Source organism: Apteryx mantelli, chromosome 1, assembly GCF_036417845.1.
Source record: "Apteryx mantelli isolate bAptMan1 chromosome 1, bAptMan1.hap1, whole genome shotgun sequence".
NCBI lineage: Eukaryota > Metazoa > Chordata > Aves > Apterygiformes > Apterygidae > Apteryx > Apteryx mantelli.
The window spans coordinates 128722703-128750360 of record NC_089978.1 but is presented as its reverse complement, the minus strand read 5'-3'; the positions used below and the strand labels follow the sequence as shown (position 1 = coordinate 128750360).

Genomic DNA, 27658 nt, shown 5'->3' with positions numbered 1-27658 from the left:
AGCAACAGTAGTCATACCTTGCTCAGTCCCTGTGAGGACAGCCAAACCTTGCTAAATTTAGCCCTTTAAATTTACAAATAAAGGCAAGGCTGGTTAAAGGCTAGCACAAGTACCTTTAACCACAAGTGGTTAAAATAGCGCAGGGTGGTTCAGTAAGTGGCAGGTAGATGAGCTGGCAATTTTCACATGTGCTAGTGAGCCCTTATTAAGTTGTGATTCTTCTGTTTGGGAGACAGGCTTACTGGGGTGAAAAGAAGCGACTGTCCCTTAACTACGCCAAACAGCAAGGCAGAAGAAGCAAATCTTACACATTCTGAAGTACAACATAGGACCCTAGAAAGCTGTGCCTCACTACACCTCACTCCCAGGGGGTCAGACCAGATGACCTCCAGAGGTCTCTTCCAACCTAAATTATTCTACTGTTCTGTGATTCTACAACTCCGATTACCTGAGCCATTCACCAGTGAGTGGCGTGCAAAGGACTGGTGTTCTACAGACTGGGCTCCTTGCAGTGCCAGAGCACCTAACAAGGACAACTGGTATCTTTCTTTAGAGGTTGGGAATATACTGTTTGTTCAATGACACTAAAAAATACACCATTTCCAACAGAATGTTTTCAACAGACCACAGCCCATTGCAAACCTAAATTTCCAGATCAAAGCAGGAATAAGAAGGCATTAGGTATTGCTTTCATGGGCACTAGACATAGATTCTTTAGAGTCACAAGTCTCACGGGAAGCAACTTTATCTGTTTTTTCGTTTGTTGTCCAATCAAAAGAAGCCATCCCAGTCTACATGGTGGGACAGCTAAGAGGAGTTTGGTGGGAATCTCAGTTCTTTCAGCACTGGCATTAAATGACTATGCTTCTTCCACTGCGGGAACTTCCTCTATCCTGCAAGAGAAAATAAGAGATTCAGGAACATGGAAGGATGCATAGAAACCATATGTCTTCCTGCCTGCTCTGAGCACCATAGCAAAACCATTCATACACACATCCCAGCTGGGACTAGAACTGCATTTCCTTCCAAAACTCAGAGGGGAAAATGGTAATCTGAAAAATACTGCTCTTCTCAAAGAGTCTCACCTGGTAAAATTCTGCATGTACACGATATGGAGACACTTAAAAAATTTGAGCTTTTTTTAAAAAACAAAAGAATGGCAAGGGGGATATACTGGTTAACTTGACAACTAGCTATTTGATATGAAGCTTTTCACACTTAGGTTGCTACTTCATATCTAGTCCCAGTGTAAACTGAAATAAGATGAGTGAGAACAATGGTTGCTCTTTGCCATATAATGCATGTTCAGTGCTCAGGAGTACCAACAAGCAAGTCATCCTCTTCCACCCTGGCCTGGAGGATCACATGTTTTTCACCACTATAGCTACCCATGATCTTAAAGTCCATTTCATGTAGCTTTAGGCATCTTACCTGGAAGCTTTTCCATATAAACCGTCTTAGAAATACCACCAAGACACTATAAACATTAAATGGTGCAGACTAATAATAGGAGAATTATGCACATATTAAACAAAAGAAATCAGAAGTAAACCAAAGCCAGAGAGGGCTGTAGAGGAGTTCTCAGTAGCACTGCCTACTATGGATGTGCTCCTCCCCAAGCAATGCTAGGAGAACAGCTTTTCTGACACCAGTGCATAGAGGCTCTAAGTAGGGACTGGAGGGCATGGGGTGTGATAAGGAAGCTACTTTATTTAACTGTTCACTTTGCCCCTGAACACACCATAGCAATGCAACATATGTCTGAAGGGAGGGAACTCCAGCACTCCTTGCCCTCCTTTGGAAAGACAACAGGTTGCAGAAAGTAACAACCATCCACCCTCACCCCCCAAGAACCCACCTTTTCCCTTGGATGGGGAAGCAGCAAAAGCAGCTAACTTACTGAGCGTGGCCCTACACTGTCTCTGTGCTTGTTGTCCCGATCTGGAATGATTTCTAGCGAGCGATAACTGGGGGGTTTATCTTCTGGCCAGTCCCGAGACTGGCGATGACGCTTGCGGTTTGCCACTGGGAGACGGACATGCTCTTCGGAGGAGCTCCATGACCCTCGCTGAGAAGGGGGAGAGTAGCTGTGCCGCCGGTGACCTGAGCTGTTGCTCCTCCTGGTGTGGTGCTGGTAGTCTTGCCTCCCTGTGGGCTGCTGTCTTGAGTCACGATGGTGGCTGGAGCGTTCCTTGGCCTCTTCTGGGTAGAAACTACTGCTGCTGCTGCTGCTCTTGCCCCTCTCAGCATGGTGCATGGGTGACACATCCCGTCTGGAGTGCCAGCGCCTGCCATTGTAGCTGCCTGTTCTCTGCCTTGGAGGACGTTCCTCTTGCTGCCTGTCCCAGGGCTCCCGACTGTAGGTGGAGTGAGAATCCCCACTGGGAGGCCGGGGCCACAGCCGGTTCTCCCTCTTGTTCTCTGCTGGGGAGTCCCAGGGTCGGGGTGTGTGAGCACCTCTCTGGGGGCATGAGGAGTTGCTGCTCCCGTGGAAGGAGGGGACAGGGTCGATGAGAGGAGGCAGACGTATTACCCTGCGTTCCACAATCTCGGAGCCCAGGGAGGAGAGCATGCTGGGGTGTGGCACAGCCTGCCGCTGGTGGGAGGGCAGCAGGGGCTGGGACAGGTTAAGGTTTTGGATTTCAGACTCCAAGTAGTCCAAGACACCCTTGTTAGAGGAAAGCTGACCTTGTGGCTGCACCAGTGGAATACTGCTCTGCAGAGACACATCTAAGGATGAGAGCACAGGACAATGCAGCAAATCAAGGCAAAACAATGAAGAGAGGGCTCCTCTGCATAGATAATCTTGGCTGAAAACCTTTTAAGTCTCTCTTCCCCTCCTCTTCCTCACTGCAAATAGGCCTCTGCAAGAGCTGTGCAAATCTCATGCACCATAGGCAGCGCATCCGCACTGCACAAGGTAAGGGGCAAAACATAGTAACTGGTAAGCTGCAGCATTATCTGTGTTTTGGGCAGCACAGAAGTAAGAAATCAGCCACCCAGCACACCAGGAAATCTAGCTGATATGCTCAGAGAGAGGATTTTTTTTTTTTTTCCTACAGGACTGATACCAAATTTCAATAAAAAAAAAAATCAGAAATTTCATAGTATTCTGCTTTCCTGTTATATCTTGTTGAAACGGAAGCAATATGAGTCAATACTACAAAAGAAGAAAATTTTGTATATATAAATGCATACACACACATATGTACAGATTAAGCAGCAAATGAGAAAATTTCTTCACTAGGAAGCTGGTGTAGCACTGGAACAGGTACCGGAAGAGGTCATGGAATCTCCATCCTTGGAGATTTCCAACACTCATTAGACAAAGCAACGGCTGGCATGATCTAGGTTGGTGATAGTCCTGCTTTGAGCAAGAGCTTAGACTAGATGACCTTAGAGGTCCCTTCTACCCAGCATTTCTACGATTTCAAAGTTGAGCTTAAATTTAATGGAAATATAAGCACAAAAGATTTGATGACTATGGAAACACCAGCTAAAAAGACTGCCTGAAGAACTTTGCCCATTGTTTTCTGCTAGTGTGCACACATGTCTTTAAGAAACCCCAGTGTCTTAAATCATGGTGGCTCAGTCACCAGATCTTCCTAAAGAGAACTGGTGTCCTGGCTAGAAAAAAAATGGTAACTGTAGAATTAACCAGCAGGCTAAAAAAGTGTACGCTCAAACACCTTGAATCTAGCATTCAAGATGTTTGCAAACTATTTCTTCAAACAACAGCTAAGACTAACCAGACAGAGTATAAATCTGTGACTGCTGGATAATGATGAAAAGCTAATTTCAGATGAAGATTCGTTAAAAATTATTTGGGAAGTCATTATGCTGAATTCCCCTATTTTCTTTGGACAATTAAAAATATTACTGGCAATAAGCTTTTTTTTTTTTTTAATTTGATAATACTTCTTTCTCTAGAACTTTAGGCACTCCATCTTCCCTTCTCCATTAAAGTCACAAATAAATACTACTAATATAAGTGATTTGGAGGGAAAATGTCTAGAAAACCCTTCCTGGTTCAGTAATGAGTCCTTCATTCTTTGCTGCATGCAGGACAGAGCTATTGCACAGAAGGCCATTTGCCCTCAAACATATGAAGACTAGACATTTGATAAGAAGTCAAACAAATTGCACTTCACTTGTCATATCAGTTTTGGCTATAAGGAGTTGACCGTGACCAGCACAGCAGAACAAAGAGACAGTATCCTCCTTTACCTCAGGAAGCGAGATAAGCTGGGTATATTTACCCTGCAGTCACTGTGGTGTAGCACAGATACACCCCCCTTAGCATTAAACTACTTTACCCAGCACTGAGACTATGAAGACACTTAAGATGGCTATGTAGTATTTATCCACCCAGGTGAGACTAAAGCATACTGCAGATACAATAGAGCCAACATTTCTTTGGTCTGGTGTTCTGGAGAAATACCTCTTTGCTTTTGTGGTAGAGAGGCTAAAGCCTCACTGCTGAACCTCTGCGAGAAGTTACCAGTTTCTCATCCTGATTTCCCTCTGAAACGATGCCCATGGTCTCACCTTGTTGCAACAGAGGATTCAGCTGGTAAGAAGAAAGTTGGGAATTCCCATCGCCACCTCTGTAGAACATGTTGGGTGACATCCAAGGTGCAAGTGCACGAACCTGCTTCATGAACCGATGCCGTTCCAGTGCTGGAGAAGAAGAAGAAAGCTTACAGCAGCTATCCCTTGAGCACAGCCAGCAGAACACACACAGTACCATTTTGCTTGATACATTGTATCTTTTGGATGTGCTCAGTTATTGGAAAACAACAGAATGAAAAGCTCTCCATCCTATGACAAACATAAAATAGAGCAAGAGAAAGTTGCACAGCTTCAAATAGATATCTAAAACAGAAGAAAAGGGTTAGCGCCAGACATTCAGGGTACAGTTCCAGCAGTTGGGATCAACTGGCACTATGATTAAGTACACAGTGTATAACCAAATGGAAGACTTCTACCTACCCACCTGCTCCATCATTATGAGTACAGCTGCAGAAAGGTGGGAGATAATGTCTGGTACAGCAAGATATACCGCATTGCTTTCTCCCCCTTAAAACTCTTTCAACTCGCCATTGGTCCTTTCTGCCTTTGGCTTTGATTTACAGCTAAACAAGACCTTTTTTTGTGCCTTTCATGTAGGCTCTGTCCAGATCATGTCTTCCACATCGTAGTTAAAAGCCTCCATCTTTTCCTCTCTGTTCCACAAATAAAGCACTCAGAAATGCACTGTCCAGCTTCTCCCTTGCCAGTCTTTCAACCACTCTTGCTGTCTCTTTCTAATTTATCTCAGCATGAGTGCTAAAATTAAATCCTTTAGGACAGCATGACCAAACAGGTGAACAAACTAAATTTCCTGTTCTCAACAGCAATGTCCTGTGTACCAAGGGAGCAAACCCAATGGAAATTCCTCTCTCTTACTGGCTTCCTCCACTGCTAACTCCAGACCTCTACTGATGGGGTCAGGCTCAAAGCCACTTCCCTTTTTTCAGCTCTTCCATCTCACCACCTCTACAAAGACAACCTCACCATCTCTGTCTGCAAAATTATCCCTCATTGCTGCTTCTTTTTTGGGAATACCTAAAAGCATCACCTGACAGAAACCTACTCCTTCTACCACAGACAATCAAAACTCAAGTTTACGAACAAGTAAATTCTGAAAGCCCCTGACCTTACAAAACCTGACTGTGCATGTCTGTCATTGCTGTGTGAAGCTTTTCTGCAACTCAGGCCTTTGCAAAGTTTCTCTTACATGGCTTCTCTGGAGTCTGAGAAGAGGCAGGCTTTTACTGCTGTGTTTTCTCATGTCAGGCACTAACAGAACATTCATGGCTATACATTTCAGGAGATAGACAGTAATGTAATTGCCTCTGAGACCTTCACCCCTCTGATAAATCTGGCTGAATTTGGCTGATAGAATTAAAAGCTATTGTATTGGAAGAGATGGGACAGACAGACAGGTTGACTGCATAAACCTTGCTTCTTTAAAAAACCAGGCTACAGCTAAGCTCCAATTAATTCTGTCCCTTGGGTTCAGCTGGAGCAGGCAGTATTTAGACTGTATGCTCTTTGGGACTGAGCCATCCCCTTCATTTCATGTAGCACTCCTGCTGTTAAGCAGATTATATGCATGTCCTCCTTTAGCTGTTTCACTGAATTTACATAGACCAAGACTTGCAGTAAAATAGGGACTGCCCCTGCATCCGACCACATTTTTTGCTTTCCCCACAGTTCGGGCAGCTCCCATTTGTTCTCCATTCCAAACTCCCCTCCCCTCTCCAGCCTGGCTCCAAACAGACTGAAAAACAAAGCTGCGAACTTCAGGGTTTTAATCCTAATACTGTGATTTTTCTTCAAAACACTGTGGCCTAAGGTACCAGCTTTCAAGCATTTTATGTCAAATTTGCTTTTTTTTTTTTTTTTTAAAAAGGGGTTTTCCTTGAGTTCAGGTTTCAAACTTGGAAGAAAGAGAGGATGAAGAAAATGAGAGATAATAAGAAGGGAAAGGCCTTATCGATTCCTCTCCTGCTCCTCCCATTATCACCTTGAGAACGTCCTACCTGCAGGTTCTACCTGCTGAATGCACATCTCCAGGTTTTGACTGCAGTCTTCCCCAAGGAGCTAAAGGCCCAGTAATGGTGGGCATACCTACAGGTTTCCCTCCTCAGGGTATGAAGGCACTCACTGGGACCTAAATCTTCACATCCATGTGATTCTCTGGTCTCTCCTTACAGCTGAACAAATGCATAATTATCCTTGGACTTCCTACACTCCCTCATCCTCCCTTTCTTCCCCAGATAGCTTGCCTCCCAGTTTGAACCTGATAGAGCACTGAACTCAGTACTCTAGTTCCTCATCTGCAAAATGAAGGTAATGTTACAGATCTTTTGGGGAAATTCTTGAAAATATACTGATTTGAAGAATGTCAGATTCCCCCCAGTTCCAAAATTTACAACTGTTATACAAGTTTGGAGGATGCTTCATTGTTCCCCCACCCATTCCCCAATGAGAAAGTTTGTTCTTCACCTTTGTCAGACTTTACAGTTGCTGGGCCAAATTCAATTATAAAAAAAAATATTTTCCAACCCAGTCAGACTCAGGTGCAAGTATATACTATTTTGCACCAATTCATTCATGGGAGAAGTCCACAGGAGGGAACTAGCTAATAGCAACAGAATGAGGTCATAAATATATTTACCCTGGTATTTGTACCAGTGGACTTCTCTCAGAGCTTTCCATGGGGCATGTAATTGGCTTGCCCCAGGGCATATTTAATATTTCTGTAACATCAACTCTAAATTATGCAAACAATTCACTCCTTTTATTACTAGGTTCAAAACCATGTTAGTTAATGACCTGACTTTTAAAACACCCAGTGTTACTTTGCTCCAGTGGCATCTTTGCCCGTTCAGCAGATCTAGGCTACCCTCTAGTGGACAATAACTGGGAAGAAATCAGCCACATTCAGCTCGCACTCTAATTCTAACATATAGTTGAAAATTTCCACTTTCTGTTCACTGGTTTTTAAGATACCTCCTGTCTCAATCTTTTTCTGCTTTTTAAGGTCTCCTGTTCCTTTCTTGGAGGCCAAAAAATAAGTTAGAGGCAGGGAAAAGTGAAGAGAAGGTGCACTAGAGCAAGGGAACAGTCACACAGATCCTTGCAAAGTGGATAGAGAGGGCAGTAGCTGGGATGAAAATTACAGCCAGAGAATCTAGCAGCCAGTCAAGAAGGCTGGACTGGTCTGTAACTTCTCTCATGAGCAGGGAGAGGTTTTGGGAACCCCACAAGAATCCTTCCTACCTATCCTCAGTAGGAGGCAGGAAAGACAACAGTCTGGACTGTGCCGTTATCTCCTACAGCATAGAAAAACAAAAAAGAGCTCATGCGTATTCTGAATGCTCCTTTGCTGAGAACCAGGAAGCCTGGATGTATGAGTCTTATATCTCCATCACCTCTTTCTCCCTCCAGGAAACCGATTTTTCTGCCAAGTATCCAGAGCCTCCTCACCACCAAGCATTTCACTTGAGAGAGCATAAAGTCCCCCAAAAGTGTTTTGTTTGGCTTTGGTTTTAGCAAATCAGACGGATACTCTGTTCACCCTTTGCTAAGCAAATTAAGCTTAAATCTAAAACTCTCACAGCAGGTTCTTTCAGCTCTTAGAGAGCTTGCTAACACCAAGGTATACCACAAAACTCTTTGTAGGCAAAGGACACTATAACCACAGCTCCTTGTTCACAAATCCTCTCCTTGCAGCATCTAGGAAGAACTGGGTGATTTCAGTGACAAGTAAATGTGTTTGTTGCATTTTGTTCCTGTCAGAGTATGTAAGATACAAAGGGCTATTCCAGCTTGCATCACTGCAGAACCGCAAGGTTTCAGGTACGAGAACACAGAGGCTCAACAACCCCAGTAGACAGAATTCAAACGCTATGCCTGGCTGGCCCTATTAACAGAACAGGCACTGACTTCAGAATCTTTATTATTGCTGAAAACTATGCACAACAAAGTCTCTCTTGACCCTCAAAAACTCAGAAAGCATTTGCAGGGTTGACCATCAAGAGAGACCATCCTCCTCCTTTCTTTCTCCTCACCCCCCTCACCAAACAAAAAGTGAACAAACAAAAACCCTTTGCTTGTAGAAAGAGCAGATCTGAAATACCCACAAGACAAAAAGTCCCAAATTTTATACAGGTACTTCTCAGAGCAGCAAATTTCAAGGCTAGGCCAGTTTGGAGAGCAGCATCATGATACTGAGGACAAGGCATTCCCTTGCCTCCCTCAGATGCACAGGCAGAAGAACCACACAGTAGGGCTGGGAAGAAAACAGTCCAGAGCTATTCACACGAGGGAAGTGACCATGCCCTGGATAATGTGAGAGAAGCTGGCAGTAAGCTGTGAGTGGGGAGGAACTTCTGAAAGTAGGACACAGAGCTCCATAGGAGCAGGGTGGGATCCACATATCTTAGCTCCCCTTCTCTATTAGATTACATGAAGGTTACATTGGCCAGAGAAATGTCTCAATCTTGACACTGAAGCACAGGGAGAAATTGGAGCACAGCAAGCTGTGTGTCAGGCTTTTGTCTTGACAGAAGCCACGGTTGGACATATATTTGCTCACATCTTACCTTCCTCATTACAGCAGCACCGTGTTGGGCAGCAGACACATGGGATGTGGCAGCAGCAATACTGGGGGCAGCACTGGCACCAGCACACTCCAATCAGCAGGAGGAGGATGAGCCCACCAAGGATAATAAGGAGTACCGTGAGCCAATCTATGGGAGAAACAGAGAAAGAGAGAGGATCCTGATGTACCAGTAACCAGCAAGTTACTGAGCACTTCTCTACTCCAGAAGACATGTTGGGGTGGGGAGGAGGAGGACAGGTGTCACCCAGGGGACAGACCACAGGCACTTACGGAGAACAATTAGCTTAACTTCCTTGTCCGGGTCACCTGATGTATCTCCTGGTGCTTCCACAGTGCAATAATACATGCCATGGTCCCACCACATGACCTCGCTGATGGCAAGGTCTGCCCCTGTGGGAGAGCGACACAGAGGTCAGTGGGCTCTTCAAGACTAGCGCTGCTTTCAGGCCTCACTCTAAGATGGCCCTGTGCTTGCAGGTGACATATTGTACTGCACCTCCCCTCTTCCAATGGGCAGCCATCACCTTCAAATGAAAACAACACACTACCATTTTAGTCTATGGAGAACTCCTGTAAGTGGCATTAACTGCCAATCCTTTTTCTCTTTGTGTTGCTGGAAGGCAACGTTACTTACAAGTGGGGCTAATTCTGTGTGGAATGAAATACCAGAGCACTGCAGGGTGATGGATTTTAACTGAAACCTGCTGCTACCAACTACCAACATTGGTTTCAGAGCACTGTCAACCCCACTGGCAAGCAAGGTGCCTCTAACTCCATGAAAGACCAGGAAACCACTACAATGTATGCACCTCTTTCTAAGCTCACATTTCATAATCTTTCCCTCCTTCCTCTCCTCTTATCAAGAAATCATCTTGTTGTTTTAGCATGGGAAGGAGCTGGAGTGGAAGGGTTTCAGGGAGCCATATCAAATAAAACAGAAATAGAATAGAACAATTATACAATAGAAGAAACTTGCCTAGGATGTTTACCACACTTAGGATGTAACACGACCTCACACCTTAAAGCTGTTTCAGGTTAGGCCATGGTGCACTGAATATGGGTCACTGTACCACATTAGGCCAGCCAGTCTAATAACTCTTTTCTGGCAGTACCAATAGCTATTTCTCCAGAGACAGCAGAGAGCACGTATTACACCTGGGCAAATATTCAGTATTTCTTAGAGGAAACAATTGCTTTCTAGCCTCTGGGCTCTTCAGCTCACCTCTGCACTCTTCAGTGAAATGCTCAGGCATCCTCAACTCTGCCTTAGCTTGCAGAGCCTTCAACACCCTCAGGCCAGGGAAAGGGGATTTGGCCCCTCACAACTCTTGCTCCACTGCCACCTCCCAGAATATGTAAGCTACAGATGATATAAGCCATGTTCATGTTTCTCTTCACTTAGAAGGCCCAGATATTAGATACTTACTGGGTTCACTGCCTGCCTGAGAAGTTATGTCACTTACGGTTCTGAATGGTGATCTTTCGTTGCCGGTAATCGATGCCCAGTACAGGCTCGTTCTGCCCATATCTCTGGATGACAACGCGCACCTTTCGCTGGCTGTCATTGCAGTCATCAGATGGATCCTGGCCAAGAGCTAAACCAGCCTGGTATGCTACAAACACACATCATCAAATCTGAGGCCAAAAGTTATTTCGAAGGCCCAGTTTCTATCCCCTTGTAAACAGCAGAGAAACTCTTAAACCCACATGTGCATCTGTTTTAGTTTAGTAATAAAAACCATGGCTTCAAAACAGCAAGAGCAACTCTGGAGTACTTAAAAGCGAACAGAGGAAGAGCTGCAGAAATGACAGAGATTTTGAGAATGCAGAAGCTGCAGAGGAGACGGCTCCTGCACTCACAACTGAAAGAATGACAGTGGAAAAAAGCTGATGATGGTAGGCAGAAGGGCAGCTCCCAGTATGAAGACAAACAGCAAAGAAAAAAGTCACACAACTCATTAGGACTACTGGACCAATACCAAAAGTGTGTTTATTTCAAAACCAAATCTCTAGACACATATGAACTGGTGTAGGAACTGTATACCTTTCCCACCTGTACCCCATTACATGTTGTGTCATTCATAAAGACAGAAAAGAATCCATCGTCTGATTCCAGCTCATGATTATGTGTAGAGACTCAACAGATTAATGGAGGATTAGAGGCAATTATTGTCCATTACTCCTATGAGAGACTTGCAGTAAAATCTAACATTGAATCACCATTTGGGATTTGGCATTTGGGAGCTGAAATTTGGGGAGACAATTCATACAAACATTCAGCATTGTTTTTAAAAGGCTTGCAGTGAAGAGAGGAGAGGACGAAGCTTGTTAAAGGCCTCCATGCAGCTATATCTACAATGCATCATGAAGAGCAGACCCAGCTAGGCTCAGACTCTGCCTTCTATCCCTGTTGGGGGCTATTAGCTCAAGTGTAGACTAAGCTCAAAGCACTCAGCCTGTGCTGGAAACAGCAGAGTCAGGGATCCACCTGCTCATAGACTTGGTAACATGCCTGCCCAAGCCCGCTAGACTGCATGATGGAGAGTTTGGATACTATGGCACAAACAAGCCCAGGCTCCCCACTTTGAGCTCAATCTTAAGTGTACAGTTAAGCTAAGGTAGGGCAGCCTAAATATACCTGAACAACCATTTTAAACACTCCTGAAACAAGGCCGCACACGCTAGAATGTCTACACACAGAGTGCTATCACTTACAGGTCTTTCTGCCCTCCAAAATGCAGGTGTTTCTTCTACTTCCTAAAATCAGTAACACCTAGTCACCGGCCACTAGCTCCAACCATGGGCCCTGCCATGAAATCATAAAATCCGTTTGTTGCGGGATCCTTGCTTTCTGCATTGGCAGAATGTAGGGCTGACAAGTTTGACATGTGCCAACTACGGCAGAGCTCCCTGCCTTACGAGTTGATGACAAAGAGGACAGATGGGCTGTTTTGGCTGGAATTTCTCCGATATGGTGTCATAAAGCCTTGACACTGCAAAGGAAATTACAGCCATGCCCTCTTTTTCTTGGATCCCAGGGAAGTACTACCACCTGACCTGGTTTGTGGGCAGAAAGAGGTCAAAAGCCTATACTCCCCAGTAAGTCTACCTTCTCTATGCTCCCATTTAAAGAGGAATTCCTTGGAGAACAAGCCTGACACTCACAGACTGAGTAGTAGTCAAAGATGGGATCCTTGCAGAAGGATTTGAAGCGCCAGGTCACCACCACATCCTGCAGCTGCGCTGAAGTGCTGTAGTCACACCTGAGGACCACACTGGCAAACAAGGTGGTATAACGCTCAACATCCTGAACTGTTACCAGCAGGGAGAGGCAACCTGAAAACAAGAACACAGAAGACAGTTGACTGGCAGGAACAGACATCGCATCACAACTTTCACCCCAGACCAGACCAACAACTGAAGTACATCTCCCTTTGCCTCATATAGAACTTGTACCCAAAGACCTCACAGCACTTCACAAACAGTCTGTGAAGAGGTGTCTCACAACCCCTCTGGTGAAGCTGTGCAGAGATATGAATCCTGGTTAGGATGCGAGTCCTGTCTCTCCCTGACAGAGCACAGCTTGAGCCATCCACCTGTCTTATAGACTGAATTCTTTCCTCTGAAGCAACTGTTACTAGCCATTATGTAGCATATCACTCATACTCTACTTCTGCATGGTAGAATTGTTCCTCCAGGCTGTGGGAGAGAATTCTTTGGGCCCAGAAGTGCACAGGATGGGATCGCCTTGCTTTGTCATCCTAACCAGATCAGTTCTGCAGTGCCATCTGTTCATACAAACATCTAATGAATTTTGTCAAGATCTTGCTAAGATAGCCCTCAAAATGTTTCCTAGTGGTGACTAGGATGAAGACAATACTACTTTTGGGCTTTAGCATTATAGTTCTACTTAATCCGTTTACCACTTTAGAACAACACACATCAATTTCCCTTTTGTTTTTCTTTCCATAAAGCTCTTGTTTTTTACTTTCTGACCTCATCTATAACAGCCTCCGTAGCATTTTCTATCCAAGCAGCCACATCCACTGAGCAAGGTTTTACAAAGTTTCTCATAAGCTATACATTAGTTTAGCCACACTCCAGTGACACCTCTATCTTGTTTAAACTTTGATAACACAATAAGTTGTGCTTGTCATTAACAATAGCAAAGTTATCACTGGTTCCCCTTCGATAAGGCAATGCAAACAGTGCAAAGTGAGTGTAGGATACACTGTCTGGAGTACACCCCAGAGAACAGGACAGGGTTTGCAGTGCCATGGTAGAACGGCCCTTACCTGGGGTGCATGATAGTGGGAAAGGAGGAAAGGAAGGAGGTAGGTTTGGAAAGTGCCAGTCGAAAGGGTCATCATGAACCAGCACTCATTTCTATTGCATCTTTAAAATCTTCCCTTCATTCCATGTTTTCAGGATGACAGCAAGGGAACTGGGGATGCTGTAGTAATATCTGGACCACATATGCGAGCACCATTCTTTCAATGTCCTTTTAGGTTGTGTCTCCACAGTATTCTCCAGGCAAATATGAGCTCTACCTGTCCACAGTCTGTGCCAGGTGGAAACTATATAGCTGCAGAGGTGCAACACTGCCTCAACAAATATTTCTATAGTAGGATATATCCATGCAGTACTGTTCAGTTTCTGGTTTGAAACTCTCTTGGCACACCAACTTGAAGCACAGACAGAGCAAACTCATTTGCCTGAAAAATGCCACACAGACAAACAAAGAGAGGACCAGGGTAAACTCCAAATCTAAGGCTTTTCTAAAAAAAATAACACATACACGCACACATAAACATAGAAACATCAATGGGCATACAAAACTCTAGCAAAATCAAGGCTCCCTAGTTTTTACAGTACTGTAGCAAGGCAAGGTCAAGACTGGTGACAGGTAGTTACAGTGGTTCTTATTTAACTACATTGTACTTCAACACATCTTGTTTCACCTGAGGCTTTCATTGTGAAATAGTTAACCCACAGTATCTTACTGCAGGAAAACACAAGAAATGAACCCAAAATCCAAGCCCTCAAAAGACTGACAAAACTTTGATCTCATTGGCAAGCAAACAGGTCTTTCCCATATGAATTCTGAACTGCCTAGACTCATGAAAACAGATTTTCCATGGGTTTCTTACAGCAGCATCTCTCAGACAAGAATAAAATACTCAGAAATCACCATGTGCTCTTCACTTACAGAAACCAAAGCTCCTTATGAAAAGGTATTCATTGTCATTACCTCTGTTATACAAAAGAGTGAGAGCTGAAAGACAAGTTCCCTGTTTTTTAAAGAAGTTAAAAACCTACTCTTCCCACTGGATGGCAATCAGATGTCTTAGCATTTCTGATGTTTCATACTAACCTCCTCAACCAAGATCACACAAGACAACTGAAAAGCTGTGAAAATAAGGAAGGTTCCTAAACTTGAACTACATTCCTCGACTGCATTCTGCTGCCCTTCTTTTCTGCTTGGAAAGGATGAATTCGGGCGCTACCAATCTAGTAAGTTACCGCTATCTCAGATCTGTGACTTTCTATTGAAAAGACACTGACTTCCAGACCAGGTGAGGCCAATTTTTAGCTTGTGAGAACACCATGTAGGAATGTGGCTGCCAAGCAAGATAACCAAGAAGCATACCTCCCTGTTAGTTTCCTTTCTTTATTGGTTCTCTGCAAGAAACTGAACTTTGGCATCTAAAGCTAAATCATCAGCAAGGACCCAGATATCCAAGACCAAAATGATCATTCCGTAGAGGAGATGAGAAGCTGGAGGAAAGGAAACAACTCTGCTTTCTGAAGGCCGTCTGCAGACATCAACAGGAGCTCCTATTTCCATACAGGCATGTATCTACCAAGTACAAAAGCACTGCAACTACGCCAGATCTCAAAAGCAGCTGGGGGTGTGGAGCCAGTAGAAAAAGCTGGGGTGAGCACTTGTGAGGAGCCATCAGGGAGTCCCCATGCTTCTTCCTGGTACTCAGGTCCAAACCAGCCTGGGTGCACACGAGCAATATGGGAGACTGCGGGGAAGCAGGAAACCTCTTCCCTTCTGCCTAGGAAAGGGGCGAGCAGCACCTTTGCAGGTGACTGTACTCCTCTGCCTGCAAGTGGCCCTCCAGGCACGGCTTTGGTGCCACGCTCAGGAGAGCCCAGCTCTTCCGCCCTGGGCCAGGAGGCGGTTCGGGGCTACGGAGGGGGGACGCCCCCCGCCCCAAACCTGCCCCGGGCCGGGGGGAACAACACGGGGCGCCGCAGAGGCTCGCCGGGGCCCGGCCACCCCTTCCGCGGGCCTCAGGGCCGCCGCTCCCCCCGCCGCACCGCGTTAGCCCCGGGCAGAGTCCCAGGGCGCCTCCCGGGCCCAGGCCCCGGGCGCCGCGCAGGTGTCCCGCGGCGGGCAGCGCCGGGGGGGTCCCGGGGCCCCACTCACCCGCCGGCAGCCAGGCCAGCAGCATCGCCCGCCGCCAGGGCCCGCGCGGGGCCATGGCGCGGCCTCCTCCGCCGGGGCACGTCGCGCCGGGCCACCCCGCCGCGCCCACAGGTCCTCCCCTTCCCGTGGTGGCACCTGTCCCAGCGCCGGGCGCCTGCCGCGGCCGCCCCCACACCTGTCCTCGTCACCTTCCGGCCCCACGGATACACGGCTAACCCTCGCCCGTGGGGAAGCCCCCTCCTCTCCCTCGCCCCGCGCCATCACCGCCCCTCCTCTCCCCTCCCCTCCCCTCCCTTCCCTCGCAAACACCCGGTTGGGGCACCTTCCCAGGACACAGTCCTGCCCGAGCGTCGGCAGGGGGGAAAGTGCTTACACAGGTGTGTTATTTTCAGGCACTCTGAACGCAAAGGGTGACTGACTGGTGAGATTTTGCTAAATTTTTCTGTGCAGGGGGAAAAAAAGCGTGGAAAATTCCACACCTAAGTTTTGAAGAGTTTTCAGCCCTTTATGGAAACAGCAAGATACAAGAGACAATTTTCATGATCTTGGCCGTTATAATTTCTGACTGAACCATTGTAATGATTGCAGGGCCTTTACTGACTGTTGCCTCTGACAGAGCTGCTAAGGACCAGATCAGTTATTCATTAAATGTCCTCATATATCCCAGCACCGTGCCACACCAGGTGCCTTTGTATTACATGCATACAAAATGCTCTGTGCAGACTCTACCCTTCACAATGTGGAGTGTCTTCCCTCTTGACTCTAGGGATGGACCTGAGCTCAAATGCTTTTTGGGAGATATGAAGATATAACACAGATGTAAATATGCATTTTTTGTGTGAGCTCAGTTTTCCTTGGAGCTATGATGTAATCTATCGGTGGGGTGGCGTGGGAGCAATTATTTCCTATTGTGTGGGCCCGGAGAAGCTGAAACAGGTTAAGTCCCTTAGACCATAAAGCTCACCTTATTTTAACAACAACGGCTCAAAGTAGTGAGGATGGGGCCCGCCAAGTTCTTCCAAGTATTTCAGAAATGCTTGAAAATACCAGGCAAGAAAAACACAGAAAGTTTAGGAGATTAATTTCACTTTCCTGTTTATTTTTGAAAAAGATCACAAGAGTGGTCAAAAGAGATTTTATTTTTCAAAAAACCCCACCAGCCTCCTTAATCTATCGTAAAAGCGGCACTACCGTCCCCCGACACACTGGGTAACAGTCACCGGCGCGCGACTCCCATCTGCCGTTGCCTGACAGACCCCCCCCAATCCCGCGCGCCGGCGTCGCGCCTCCACGGCGCATGCGCGCGGGCCGCCGCCGCACTACAGTTCCCAAGCGCCTCTGCGCGCCGCGAGAGCAGTTGCCTGGAAACGGGGCAAAGCCGCGATGGAGGCGGCCCCAGGTAAGGGGCTGGCGGGCGCCCCTGGGACGGGCCGCTCCTGCCCCACACGGACCCTGGGGCGGGGGGGGGGGGGACACCTGCCCCGTCGCTCCGGGGGGAGCTCGCACGCCCCCGGGTTTCCCCGTGCCCCGCGGATCTGCCCCTGGCTGCCACCCTCCTCCTGGCCGTTACCGGGTCGCCTAACCGCCCCCCCCCCACACACATACAGCGGCCGGTCCGCGGGGCCCCTCTGTGGCGCCGCCGCCGAGCCCCCTCCACACCGCTCTCCCTTCCCCGGGAGGGCTGTCTTCTTCCTGCCTCTTGGCTGTGGGCAGGGACTTACTTGTTTGGTGTCACCACCTGTGAGGCGGCTAATTTTATTGCCTGCTGCGTCTGTGGCATACGTCACTGCTCTCTGAAGTTCATTTTTATGGTTTTCCTTTATACTGTAAGTTAATAAGTAACTATGGTGATGTGACCAGTTTGGTGTTTCTGCTTAATCGAAAACCTGGTAACTCACCTTTATTCACATTGCAGACTTTAGCGGGCTTAAAGCTTTTGCTTGTGTGAGACAGGACTAGGATATCTGGATCATACATTTTAGATGTGAGGCTGGAAATCAGAGTCAGGTTTTATTTCTCCTAATTTTACAAGAAAATATTTTGAATGTGTGCGATGTATCAAGCAGTAGTCAGGTTCTAAGCACTCTACTGGGCACTTCTGCCCACCTTTTTTCTCTCTCTGGTGGGGCAAAAAGAGATAACGGGGTTGTGATAAAGATGATGTGTCTGAATCCTGCTTTGTAGCTTGATCCTTGCTGTCTCAGACTCTGACTAGTAGATGTTTTAAATATTTATCCTTAATTGCTGCAAGAACTGGTATTTTCTGTTCTTCTCTTCTTTCTTGAGTCTTCTAGCTATTGTAAGAGAAAAAGATATGTTCCCTATTGCAAAAAATATTTTCTTGGGTTATATGCCTAAAACTGACCTTTAATACTAATTTTATTGTGATGCTGACTGATAATGATACACAGATGGCCCAGACTGGCAATGATACACACAGCTACACTTGATTCACACTTAGATATTTTTCTTAGATATGAGCACTAAAAGCTATTAAATTTTTTGAAGGAAAGTAAGTTTTTCAAAACTTCATTGCTCACACATGCTGTGTCCACCAGCAGCCCAAAATACTGTGATGTGGTCTGCAGGATAAAAGGAATGCTTAAAAAGTTGTTCAGTGGTGTGCCTCATTCTTAAAGAAAAGAAAGACTCAGAGAAAAAACTGATGAGGGGACTGTACCTGAAGAAAAGTTAAACCGTCAGGACTTGGCAGATAGGGGAAAAATCTGACACTTTCAAAACAGAGCTAGATTTGAAGAAGGTGCTTCCACCTGGAACAGATGATCAGCACATAGTTCCTCATGGTAGACTCTCCTCATGATAGCTGTTTCAGTCACTATTTAAGGCCAGTATTACCTCGAGGCCAAAAAGATATCACTGAATAGCATGTAAGGCTTATAGCTACTGTGCTAGAAACAGGCCAGGCTGGAATCAATAAAGCAAAAGGAAGACCTGGGTTAAACTGAATAACCTTGCATGGACTAAAGTCAAGTAAAGGAACTGCATACAAGACAGTCTCTCCTGAGGAAAGAGCATGTGGCTGAAAGTACAATTTGAGTTTTGTTCAACCTACTGGTGCCCAAAGCTTTTCTACAAAAATTTGCAGACTTTTTGTGTGAACCAAAAAATTAAACAGTTGTGTGAACCATAACACCATTGTGTTAACAGTTTTGTGTGAACCAAAAAATTAAATCCTACAGAAGTAGCACAGTGTAGAGATGAAGTTTTTAACCTCTTACTTATTACTAGTACTAAAAGTGCTGTAGTTATGTAGTTATGTTTTGCAGTAATAGTTTCCTATTTCTACACATCCTGAAGTGCTGGACAAAGCTGATGTTATCCTCCTTCCATAGATGTAAAAGCTGAGGTGAGAAAGGCCATGCCTTTTAAGCACAGTCATACAGTGGTGAGGCAGAAACAGTTTTCATAGTAACTACTAGATTTTTTTCAGTTTCTGAAGTATAACTGTAGGCTATATTATGATCATTATTTAATTTGCTACTTTCTGTGCAGTTGAAGTGTCAATCATGGGATTTATGGAATCAGACACTGTGTTTGTGTAATTTTACACATTTAAGCACCCTTTCTTGGAAAGAGGAAAAGCGTAGGAGCATAATATGAAGAAAGAGGGTCTTCTTAGTGAATTGTTTATGCATTATCAAGTAGACAGCCATTTGCTTGAACTTTCATGTATTTTAAATAAATGAGTCACTTTGTTCACATGAGAGATCTCTTAATGTCCAAATTTGCTGAGAATCTGTGAGAAGCCCTATATATAACATTTCTGCATGGCAGCAAAATTGCTAGCAAACATCCTGTTTTTGAAAGGACTGAGACAACACACCTGAATGAACATATTTATCCTTTTTGAGTTAAGCTGTGGCTTTTGAGGACGTAGTTAAGGGAAAGGCAGTCTGAGAGAAAATGGTTTCTTTGAAGTTCACAGCTTATAGCCCTGGTCACTGAAACAAGAAAACACAAAATCACTCCTGAGTGAGTTCTTAGAAAGCTAAATAGAGGGACTGATGTGGATTTGGTACAGTGTTTAAAGTCAATATTGTGAACTACTAGGACTAGGGGGAAAAAAAAAGTATATTAATGCCCTCATCAAGCACTCCGTATAATTTGGGACTGACAAAATTTTCTGATAACCAACTTGCTTTTTTCACATGAGAATTGTCACACTAGTTTTACTTTCCACTCAATTTTCAGTATCAAAAGCTTTAATTCTAACCTTTTCAGGAAAACTGTCTCCTGAAATATATACAGAGAGAGAAAATCGGTGTTTACACAGATGCATGCCTCTGCCACAGTGAACCTGTACTAAAGTTTTTTGGACCTGTGAAACCCAGTATCTGCAACCAGAGTAGACATCCCCCCTTGAACCTCCTCAGAGTCTATAAATTCAAAATTTTTGGCACATTACACCATCGGTGTAATATGAACAATGAACATTGCGATAACCTTCTATCACTAGAACCCACATATTGATGCAGGCTGAAATTTTCATACCATCTTTCAGACTAAAGCATTTTCCAGAGCTGAATTAATTTAAAATGAAAACTAGTCTTAATGGTCTTAATTTTTAGAAGATAAATGATTGCTAATTAGTTACAATACTTTGAAATTTTATAGCACTTTTCTCTATGGATATCAAAACACTTTGCTAAGACGGGTAAGTATTATTATCACATTTTTCGCAAGAGATAACTGAGACAGCCAGAGGTGAAATGGCTTATACAAATTGTACATGTCATTACTCGGTCTAGAATGAGAATTCAGGTCTCTGAACTCTCCACCATATGTTTATGCAGCTAGTCTATAACTGTCTCTTCAACTTCAGTGATATCAGATCTGTTGCCCCACTAAAAACTCATGAATTTTATTTAACTCTACAGAGATATGTTGGAATTGTTTTCTGTTGATTTGTTTTCTGAATTTAAAAATTTCTGAATGTCTACTTTCAAATTTTTCCCAGCACTCCTGAGGGGTAAAAAGTCATTTTAATTCTTAAATGAAATTATGTGGGAAAGTCGGACTCTGTCAAAAGCCTCAGAACCATCAGAAGAAGAAAAGTAGGACAGGTTGACTATATAATGGCCAATGTACAATGTCCATTTGCCCTCACTGTTTTTCTGATAGACAGCATTAATACATAGATACGTTTGGACATTTTCCCTTTCCTGAAAAGCATCAAAAGATCTTTTCTCAAGTGGATTCTGACCCAATGTGAAGAACAGAAAATGTATTTTTAGGGACTTTCTCTTTCTTGGTATCAAAGTCCAGCTTACACATCGAAGGAAATTCATTTTAATTCTGGCAATACTTGTTCTTCTGAATATTTAGGTTTCTTTACATTCAACTTCTAAATTTTTTTAATTCAGATTTTTTTTACAGCTGCGGTATTTGTAGAAAATTGCTCCAATGTTCATTTTAAAGTATTTTCTTTGGAAATGGTGACCATGTTTGAAATCAAAAGGCAGAGCAAATTTAGAATAAGACCAATATTTGCCTCTTTTTGCTTCTTTTATGAAAGAGCAGAAAAGTTTATATAAAAGATCAATGTGCTCATTTTTTATTTGAAAAATTCAAATCTTTTCCACTCCAGGGCACAGTGGTAACTAGTAAAATTATAGCACTCTGAAAATGATAGTCTGAAAGCTGAAAAATTGCTGGGGGAGGGGCAATTAAGCTGTTTAAAGTTCTTTAATATTGTTCATTTTATTAATTTACTTGCAAGGAATACTGAATGCTTTGAAGAAAGTTCTTTCTTCTTAAAGATTAATCTCTCTTGCTTCTCCATTGAAGATGTCAGATGACCTCAGACTGTTTCCTGAGATTTTTTGAAGTCCACCAGAAAGATGGAGGAATAGCTTTTTTTACTCAAAAATAAATCTCTCCTGAATATATCAGAGAAGCAAATCTCTCTTCAGCTTCCCCTGTCACACAATATTTAGATGAAAGTCTTTCTAATAGACTGAAAAAGTACGCAGAGCCCTGGGTTCCCAAAAACTGAGCCAATGAATTCACCCCATGAGTTGGACATATCCCTGGGTTATCTGTACTTGTAGTCTGCAGACAAGACACAAATATTATGTTCGGGAATTTCAGAGCGTATGAGAGGAAATGAAAATAGTTTAAATAGAAGAAATCAAGAATACCAAGAGTGTGTCTCCATCACCACCAGGTAAAGAGGACGTTCCATCATCTCCAGCGGAACAGGAGGGAGCAGATGAGAAGCCAGCAGAAGGTGCCCAGGCAAATCACAGTGGTGTCCGTGAGTATTTCCTGCTGTTACATAGTGATTTCAATACTGAGTCTACCATAGTTTCTGGCTTCTCCCACAGCTTACCCATTCCTTACTAGTAAGTGTGAATCTTCAGTTGCTACTGTTGATGCTGTCAAATTTAATTTTGACCCTGCTCAAAGATTACTCCCCTCCAGAAAATTTCTGGACTGACCACTATATCTGCAGTTCCAGCTGTCCTTCAGCCCATGAAGTCTGTTCCCTGGCAATTCTTGCTTCTTGGAAATGTCCTTGTAGCCAGTACTGCAATTAATTCAGTAGTAATTCATCTTTCTTGGTGCTCTGGGTTACTGAATGTAAACTCAGTCAGTCTCTTTCAATCACAAGGTCCTATATGTCTTCTTTAACACTGCTTTCATCTTGAAATGCCTGTCCAGATCCTTTGAGTCCAGTGTCTCTTTCAGAGATTCAGCATGTCATCTAATATTGGATTTAAATAGCATAGATAACAGAATCCACTAGTGACTCTTCTGTGGAACTTTGCAAGGCTTATGCTGACACATTATTTTTGTCATTTGTTTGATCTTCCTATAATACCTTTTTTCTGTTATAGTAGGATATGTTTCTTTCCTTCCACTAAGTTCTAAAGTGTGGTTATTTGAAGGCAGACTTTTCTGTAGACAACAGGAAATTCATTGATGGATAAAAGGGATTTTTTTTTTTTTTTTACTACTCTGGAACTATATATTTATTTAAATTTAGCATGTATGAGCAAAGTGGTCAAATGTATTCCTACTTAAAGTGATCCCAATTATCCTTTGCAGAAGAAAGCAAAACTAGCTTTCCAAAGGAATCTCCAACTGCAGAGGAACAGGAGGAAGAATTGGAGCAAGTGGAATCAGACGCTGATCAAATTCGTGAGTACTGCTTTCCACTGGGGAGATGTTGGCATGTACTTGAAAATCCCCCTGCTCTCCAGTTTCCTTTTTTTTGCCTGTTACTGTTATGAACATTATCTCAGACCAGTGCTACCAAGTTACAGCTACTGAGTTTCTCTTCTTCCTTTCAGCTGGCTTACCTTGTGTATTTTGTTTCATTCTTTCCCAGGGCTGGTCTCTGACCCCCGTGTTGGGGGGCTGTATTGTATTTTTTGTTATTGATACAACAGTATCTTTGTTGTATTTTTCATACAACTTCTAGGAGACAAAAAAATTTAACATAAGGTGATAAGCTTACAAAATAGGTAATGGAGATTCAGCCTGAGGAATCAAGCTTGAAAGTGCTTTTAACAAGTGCTTATAACTTATTGGAATTCAAGTTGACAGTATTTTGCATTGCAGTCCAGTGAAGAACTTTGCTGAGTCACATGTTAGCAGTATGCTTTATCGGGGACGATGGCGTCTTATCGTAGTCTGCTGTAAGGGAAAGAGCAAAGAGTATGTGCTTGTACTAATTGTTTAGTGTAATGATGTGCATTCAATAGCTACTCAAAAGAGACACTTTAAACTTTATTTGGTTTCCAAAGCTAAGACCTAAGCACCAAGCAAAGCTGAACTGAAACTACTTTCAGTTTCTTAAGATCTTGAGTTTTCAGATCAATGTATTTAAAACACTCAAAAGTTTTTGCTTTAATTTCTTCAGTGTTGAGTACTCACAGTAAGGTTTTTTTTAAACCTGAGGGAGGGCTTGTTACAGACTGCTCCAGAACAAATTGTTACAAAGATGTAGTAACAAAGACCTATTTTCTGCTATGGAATGCTTATTAGTGTGTTAAGGAAGCAAGGAATCTGTGAATGCTTCATTTTTGCAGTTAGGTTCAAGTATCAGCAAGAGCCCTAAGATTTACAGCAATTATAACTTTCCTTAATGTTCCCTGCATTATATTCACTGCATTACATTCCTTTAATGTAATGCAGAAGAAGATGTGGAAGAACAGCATGGTACTGAAGTATGTTCAGAGCCAGAAAAAAGGCCTGAGAAGGTAGAAAAGAAAATCTCAGAAACTTTCTACTATAAGTATGAAGATTTATACTCACGGCCGTTTGTCACTGAAGACTCTGTGATACCAATTAACCTTCTTACTCTCGAGTATCCTTTCTGTTGAGGCTGTGCAAATTTAGAGCTAGGGTTTTCTTAAGGTATAGTTCTTAAAATTGTACTTGCCTAATTTGGAGTACCCTTTGTGGCATTAGTGGGATACCTCTGGGTGAGACACAGATAAGAATCCTGGCCAGTCATGGTCCTGGGTGAATTTATCTTAAACATTATCTTGACCTCGTAAGTATTTCCTATTGGACATAATGCTTACTGTCATAAATATTCCCACAGAACCACATCATGACCAAATTAGTGTGACCAGTCAGAGGACTAGGGTAAGAATATTCCCTGCAAGTAACTCTCCTTTTCTATGTAACTATATTGGCATTCCTGAAGGAGCTCATGGGAGGGCATGGGCTGAAGAGCAGCTGTGTACCTCATATTTTTTTACAGAACTGCTTAGGGAGAAGTGGGGAAGAAATTAGGTAGATTCTTAGCTTTTGTGCTCAGAAGACATAAACTGGTACAGTGAAAAAACTGATGACCAGTAAGTGATGACCTTTGCTAGGTATGGTCAACTAGGATAGGAGGTATGGCTTTCAGAGTGCTTGTGGTTTTCTCTGCAGACATGGTCAAGTTGCTATTGAAGACTGGATTTTCCCTTATCTATATCTGTATATAAACATTAAAGAAGTGAATCTGAGCATTGCTTTGGTTTGATCACTTGTTTGTAGCACAGTTCCTAATAATCTGAGGCAGATCTCTTACATTTTGTTTGAAAAGAGAACACTGAATTGATGGAATATAAATCCTTGCAGCCCCAGAGGGTCCAGCAGAGGCAAGAAGTGTGCCCTGTAATGGAGGTGGAAGGATGAAAAACAAAATTTATAAGGATTCGATATTCCCATCTCAGTTTTGGTTTAAGTACTGATTGTTTCCTTCCACCTAGTAAAATTTTCTAGAAACCCAGTATCAAATCTTTTCCTTATTAAATTTTCTCAGACATTCTTTTGGATATGACTGCATGAGAACTGTAAACCTGCTGATGATGGATAGCCAAACACTGCTCTATATCGCAGGCAACCACGTGGTGCTCCTGGACCTGAAAACAAAATCTCAGAGTTACCTCCGGAGCAGCAGTGGTGGTGGAATTGGGGTTATCACGGTATGGATTACGGTTTTTGCTTTAGGATGTCAGTCCCTTTCTACAAGTGAAATGGTCACTTGGTTGCTTGATGGGAGATTTCTACAGTTGCACTGGCACTCTTTTGTTCAACACTTCATCTCTCCTAGTCATAACTGATATTAGTTTAGGGTTTTGTCTGTAGTTAAAATTTAGAAAACCAAGTACCTAGATAAATGAAGACAAAAGTATCTTGTTTAATTCTAGTAATCTCCTACCAAGAGCCTCGCTTCTGAAATGCTTTCTCTGCTTTTATAGCACCTTATCCTGTGAACGGCCCTACCAGCTCTCAGTAATATTTCACATGAGCAAGGCTTTCAGAATCCCAGCCTCATACTGTTCTACTCCACTGTAAGCAGCCTTTTGTGGAAAATGAAATGGTATGACATCCTTGTGTTTTCACAGCAATGGCATTTGAGAGGCCTGTTCTTTTTACATTACCCTCTGAAAAAGTAGATGGCTGTTGACCCAAGTGCTGTTCCGGAAAAGATCAGCTAGTGGGTTGAGTCAGGCAGAGATAGTAAAATAATGTATGATGAAATAAATTATTATATGGTTCCACAGTTTGTCATGGTTGTGCAGTATATGTGCAGTATACCATTTTTGTATGCATAATGGTCTAACTCCAGTAGTGAGCAACAGATTGGCAGTTGATGAGAACAAACATAGAATAATGCGATCTGTCAACCACAATATCTTCTGACTAATGAACGAGTAAATGCAATAACTCAATAATTAGCTGAGTACAACAAAGGTGTTGTTACAGCATGCGAAAGAATTTTTGCTTTTTCAAGGCACACCCTACTAAGCAGTACTTTGCAGTAGGAGAAAAAGGAAAGAAGCCAAACCTCATCATCTACGAGTATCCTTCACTGAGGCCCTACAGAATACTGCGAGGTAGTGTAAAATTATTTATTTTACACAAATGGACCAGTGTTTATAGATCCCAGCAGGTGGAGTAATAGTTCATTTTAAGTTTAGAAGAACATACAACCTTTTGGTACTTAACAGCAGAATAGAAGGCACTGACTAAAAGCTTTTAAATTCTTCCATGATAAAAAGCTTTTATTTAGTAGAAATTATCAGCTGAGAGCTATTAGCTGGTGAAAAAAATTGCAGTGAAAGTTGAGCTCCTTTTTAAGCAGTTTTTCCTCTTGTTTCTTCCTCTTTTCTGTGTGCGTGTGTGTGCGCGTGCACGCGCATGTGGGTTGGGGCTTTTATGTCTCTTCAGGTGGAACGGAGGAGGCCTATGTTTCTGCTGATTTCAACCATTCTGGCACTTTGCTGGCCAGCGTTGGTAGCAATCCTGACTACATGTTGACGATCTGGGCCTGGAAACAGGAAAAGATTGTGTTGAGGTCAAAAGCTTTTTCCCAGGATGTTTACAAGGTCACATTTTCTCCTGATAATGAAGAGCAGCTAACTACGTCCGGAACAGGACACATCAAGTAGGTTTACTGATTCTGATTAATGTGCATGAGCTGTAAAGTCACAATATCTAGAAGATGACTAACAGAAAAGTACCATTAGCAAACATGGACCAATGAGGAATGCTATTTTACCTGGCCATAACAATTACAAAGATGAGAAGGCTCTTTAATTTCTTCAGCCAGTCAGCTGATTCTTGTAACACCTTTGCTGTCCAAAAGGGATGATGCTTGGTGTTGAATGCCTGTACCACTGGCTCCATTCTTGTAATTCCAACAAGCACTATGGAGAATTAATCAAAAATATTTATATATACATCTCTTCTAGCTGCTAACATAGCATACATGCCTCCTCTGCCTCTGGGGCTTTCTACCTTTGATCTCTTGAGCTCAGCTGCTGCTTGGGCAGCCACTAGAACTGATTGCTGAGACATGGCTCAGGACACCTATAATACCATCAGAAACCTGCAAGAAACCCTTACAAAAAATATGCTTCCATATGCTCTCTCCTCTTGCAAGTTCATGGAACCTTTTGTAACAAGAAATGAATCACAGCTCTAAGCTCTTTGGGACAGGGATTGGCTTTGTGTCCAGTGTTCAAACTTAACACACCAGGGAGTTGAAATATGACTTAGATGCTATTATAATAGAAATTATACCTTTAAAATGATAACACATCTAAAGACTTTTGGATTTTACACAGGAATCAGATCAAAATCTCCAGACCTCTATAGTTTGGTTTCAGGGTGGGTCTGACATAGGAAATGGCTTATTTAGACACAGAACAAACGTGGCTTGGAAAATATTAGTTATGGAAATCACACAAAATAAGCTCTTTTATAGTCTTTCTTTTGAGCTACAGTACTATGAATACCGTCTGACATAACTTTTATAACACTGAAATACATGAGCCTTAACCCAAATTTAGTCTCAGATTCCGATTTCCAACACCTGTCTTAAATGTGATATGCCTCCTGCACACAGAGGATCCCTAATTGCAGTAGATGTTAATTTTTTTGCAATACAGTAACTTAAAGTTATGTTTTATACTGCTATAAATATAATGATCAATTAGAAATAGCTGTGACGATCTGGGATAAGACTTTTCACTCACTGAGATTTGTACAGTCTTGTCTAAGTCCCTGGAGGT

The 27658-nt window shown here is 43.3% G+C and overlaps 2 protein-coding genes across 2 annotated transcripts in view; one reads left to right on the top strand and one right to left on the bottom strand.

Annotated features, from left to right (window-relative positions):
* Positions 1 to 400: 400 nt before the first annotated feature.
* On the bottom strand, positions 401 to 15669 carry ILDR1 (immunoglobulin like domain containing receptor 1). Its single transcript, XM_067289814.1, has 8 exons — positions 15615 to 15669; positions 12341 to 12511; positions 10639 to 10788; positions 9446 to 9565; positions 9156 to 9302; positions 4549 to 4680; positions 1901 to 2730; positions 401 to 893 (listed from the first exon to the last, which is right to left on the bottom strand). The coding sequence occupies exons 1-8, from the start codon at positions 15667 to 15669 to the stop codon at positions 852 to 854; spliced, it is 1647 nt and encodes a 548-aa protein (XP_067145915.1). The 3' UTR covers positions 401 to 851.
* Positions 15670 to 16997: 1328 nt separating this feature from the next.
* CFAP44 (cilia and flagella associated protein 44) overlaps positions 16998 to 27658 on the top strand; it is a 45404-nt gene continuing 34743 nt past the window's right edge. Inside the window, exons 1-6 of the mRNA XM_067301796.1 lie at positions 16998 to 17013; positions 22686 to 22775; positions 23769 to 23949; positions 24901 to 25063; positions 25876 to 25978; positions 26313 to 26529. Coding sequence (XP_067157897.1) covers positions 16998 to 17013; positions 22686 to 22775; positions 23769 to 23949; positions 24901 to 25063; positions 25876 to 25978; positions 26313 to 26529 — 770 coding nt within the window. The remainder of the gene's footprint in view (positions 17014 to 22685; positions 22776 to 23768; positions 23950 to 24900; positions 25064 to 25875; positions 25979 to 26312; positions 26530 to 27658) is intronic.

Coding starts and splice junctions, on each gene's coding strand:
- ILDR1 (XM_067289814.1), bottom strand. CDS start 15,669: ATGGCCCCGCGCGGGCCCTGGCGGCGGGCGATGCTGCTGGCCTGGCTG. Junction 9,566..10,638: donor AAAGATCACCATTCAGAACC/GTAAGTGACATA, acceptor GCTCTCCCACAG/GGGCAGACCTTGCCATCAGC. Junction 2,731..4,548: donor GAATCCTCTGTTGCAACAAG/GTGAGACCATGG, acceptor TCTCATCCTTAG/ATGTGTCTCTGCAGAGCAGT.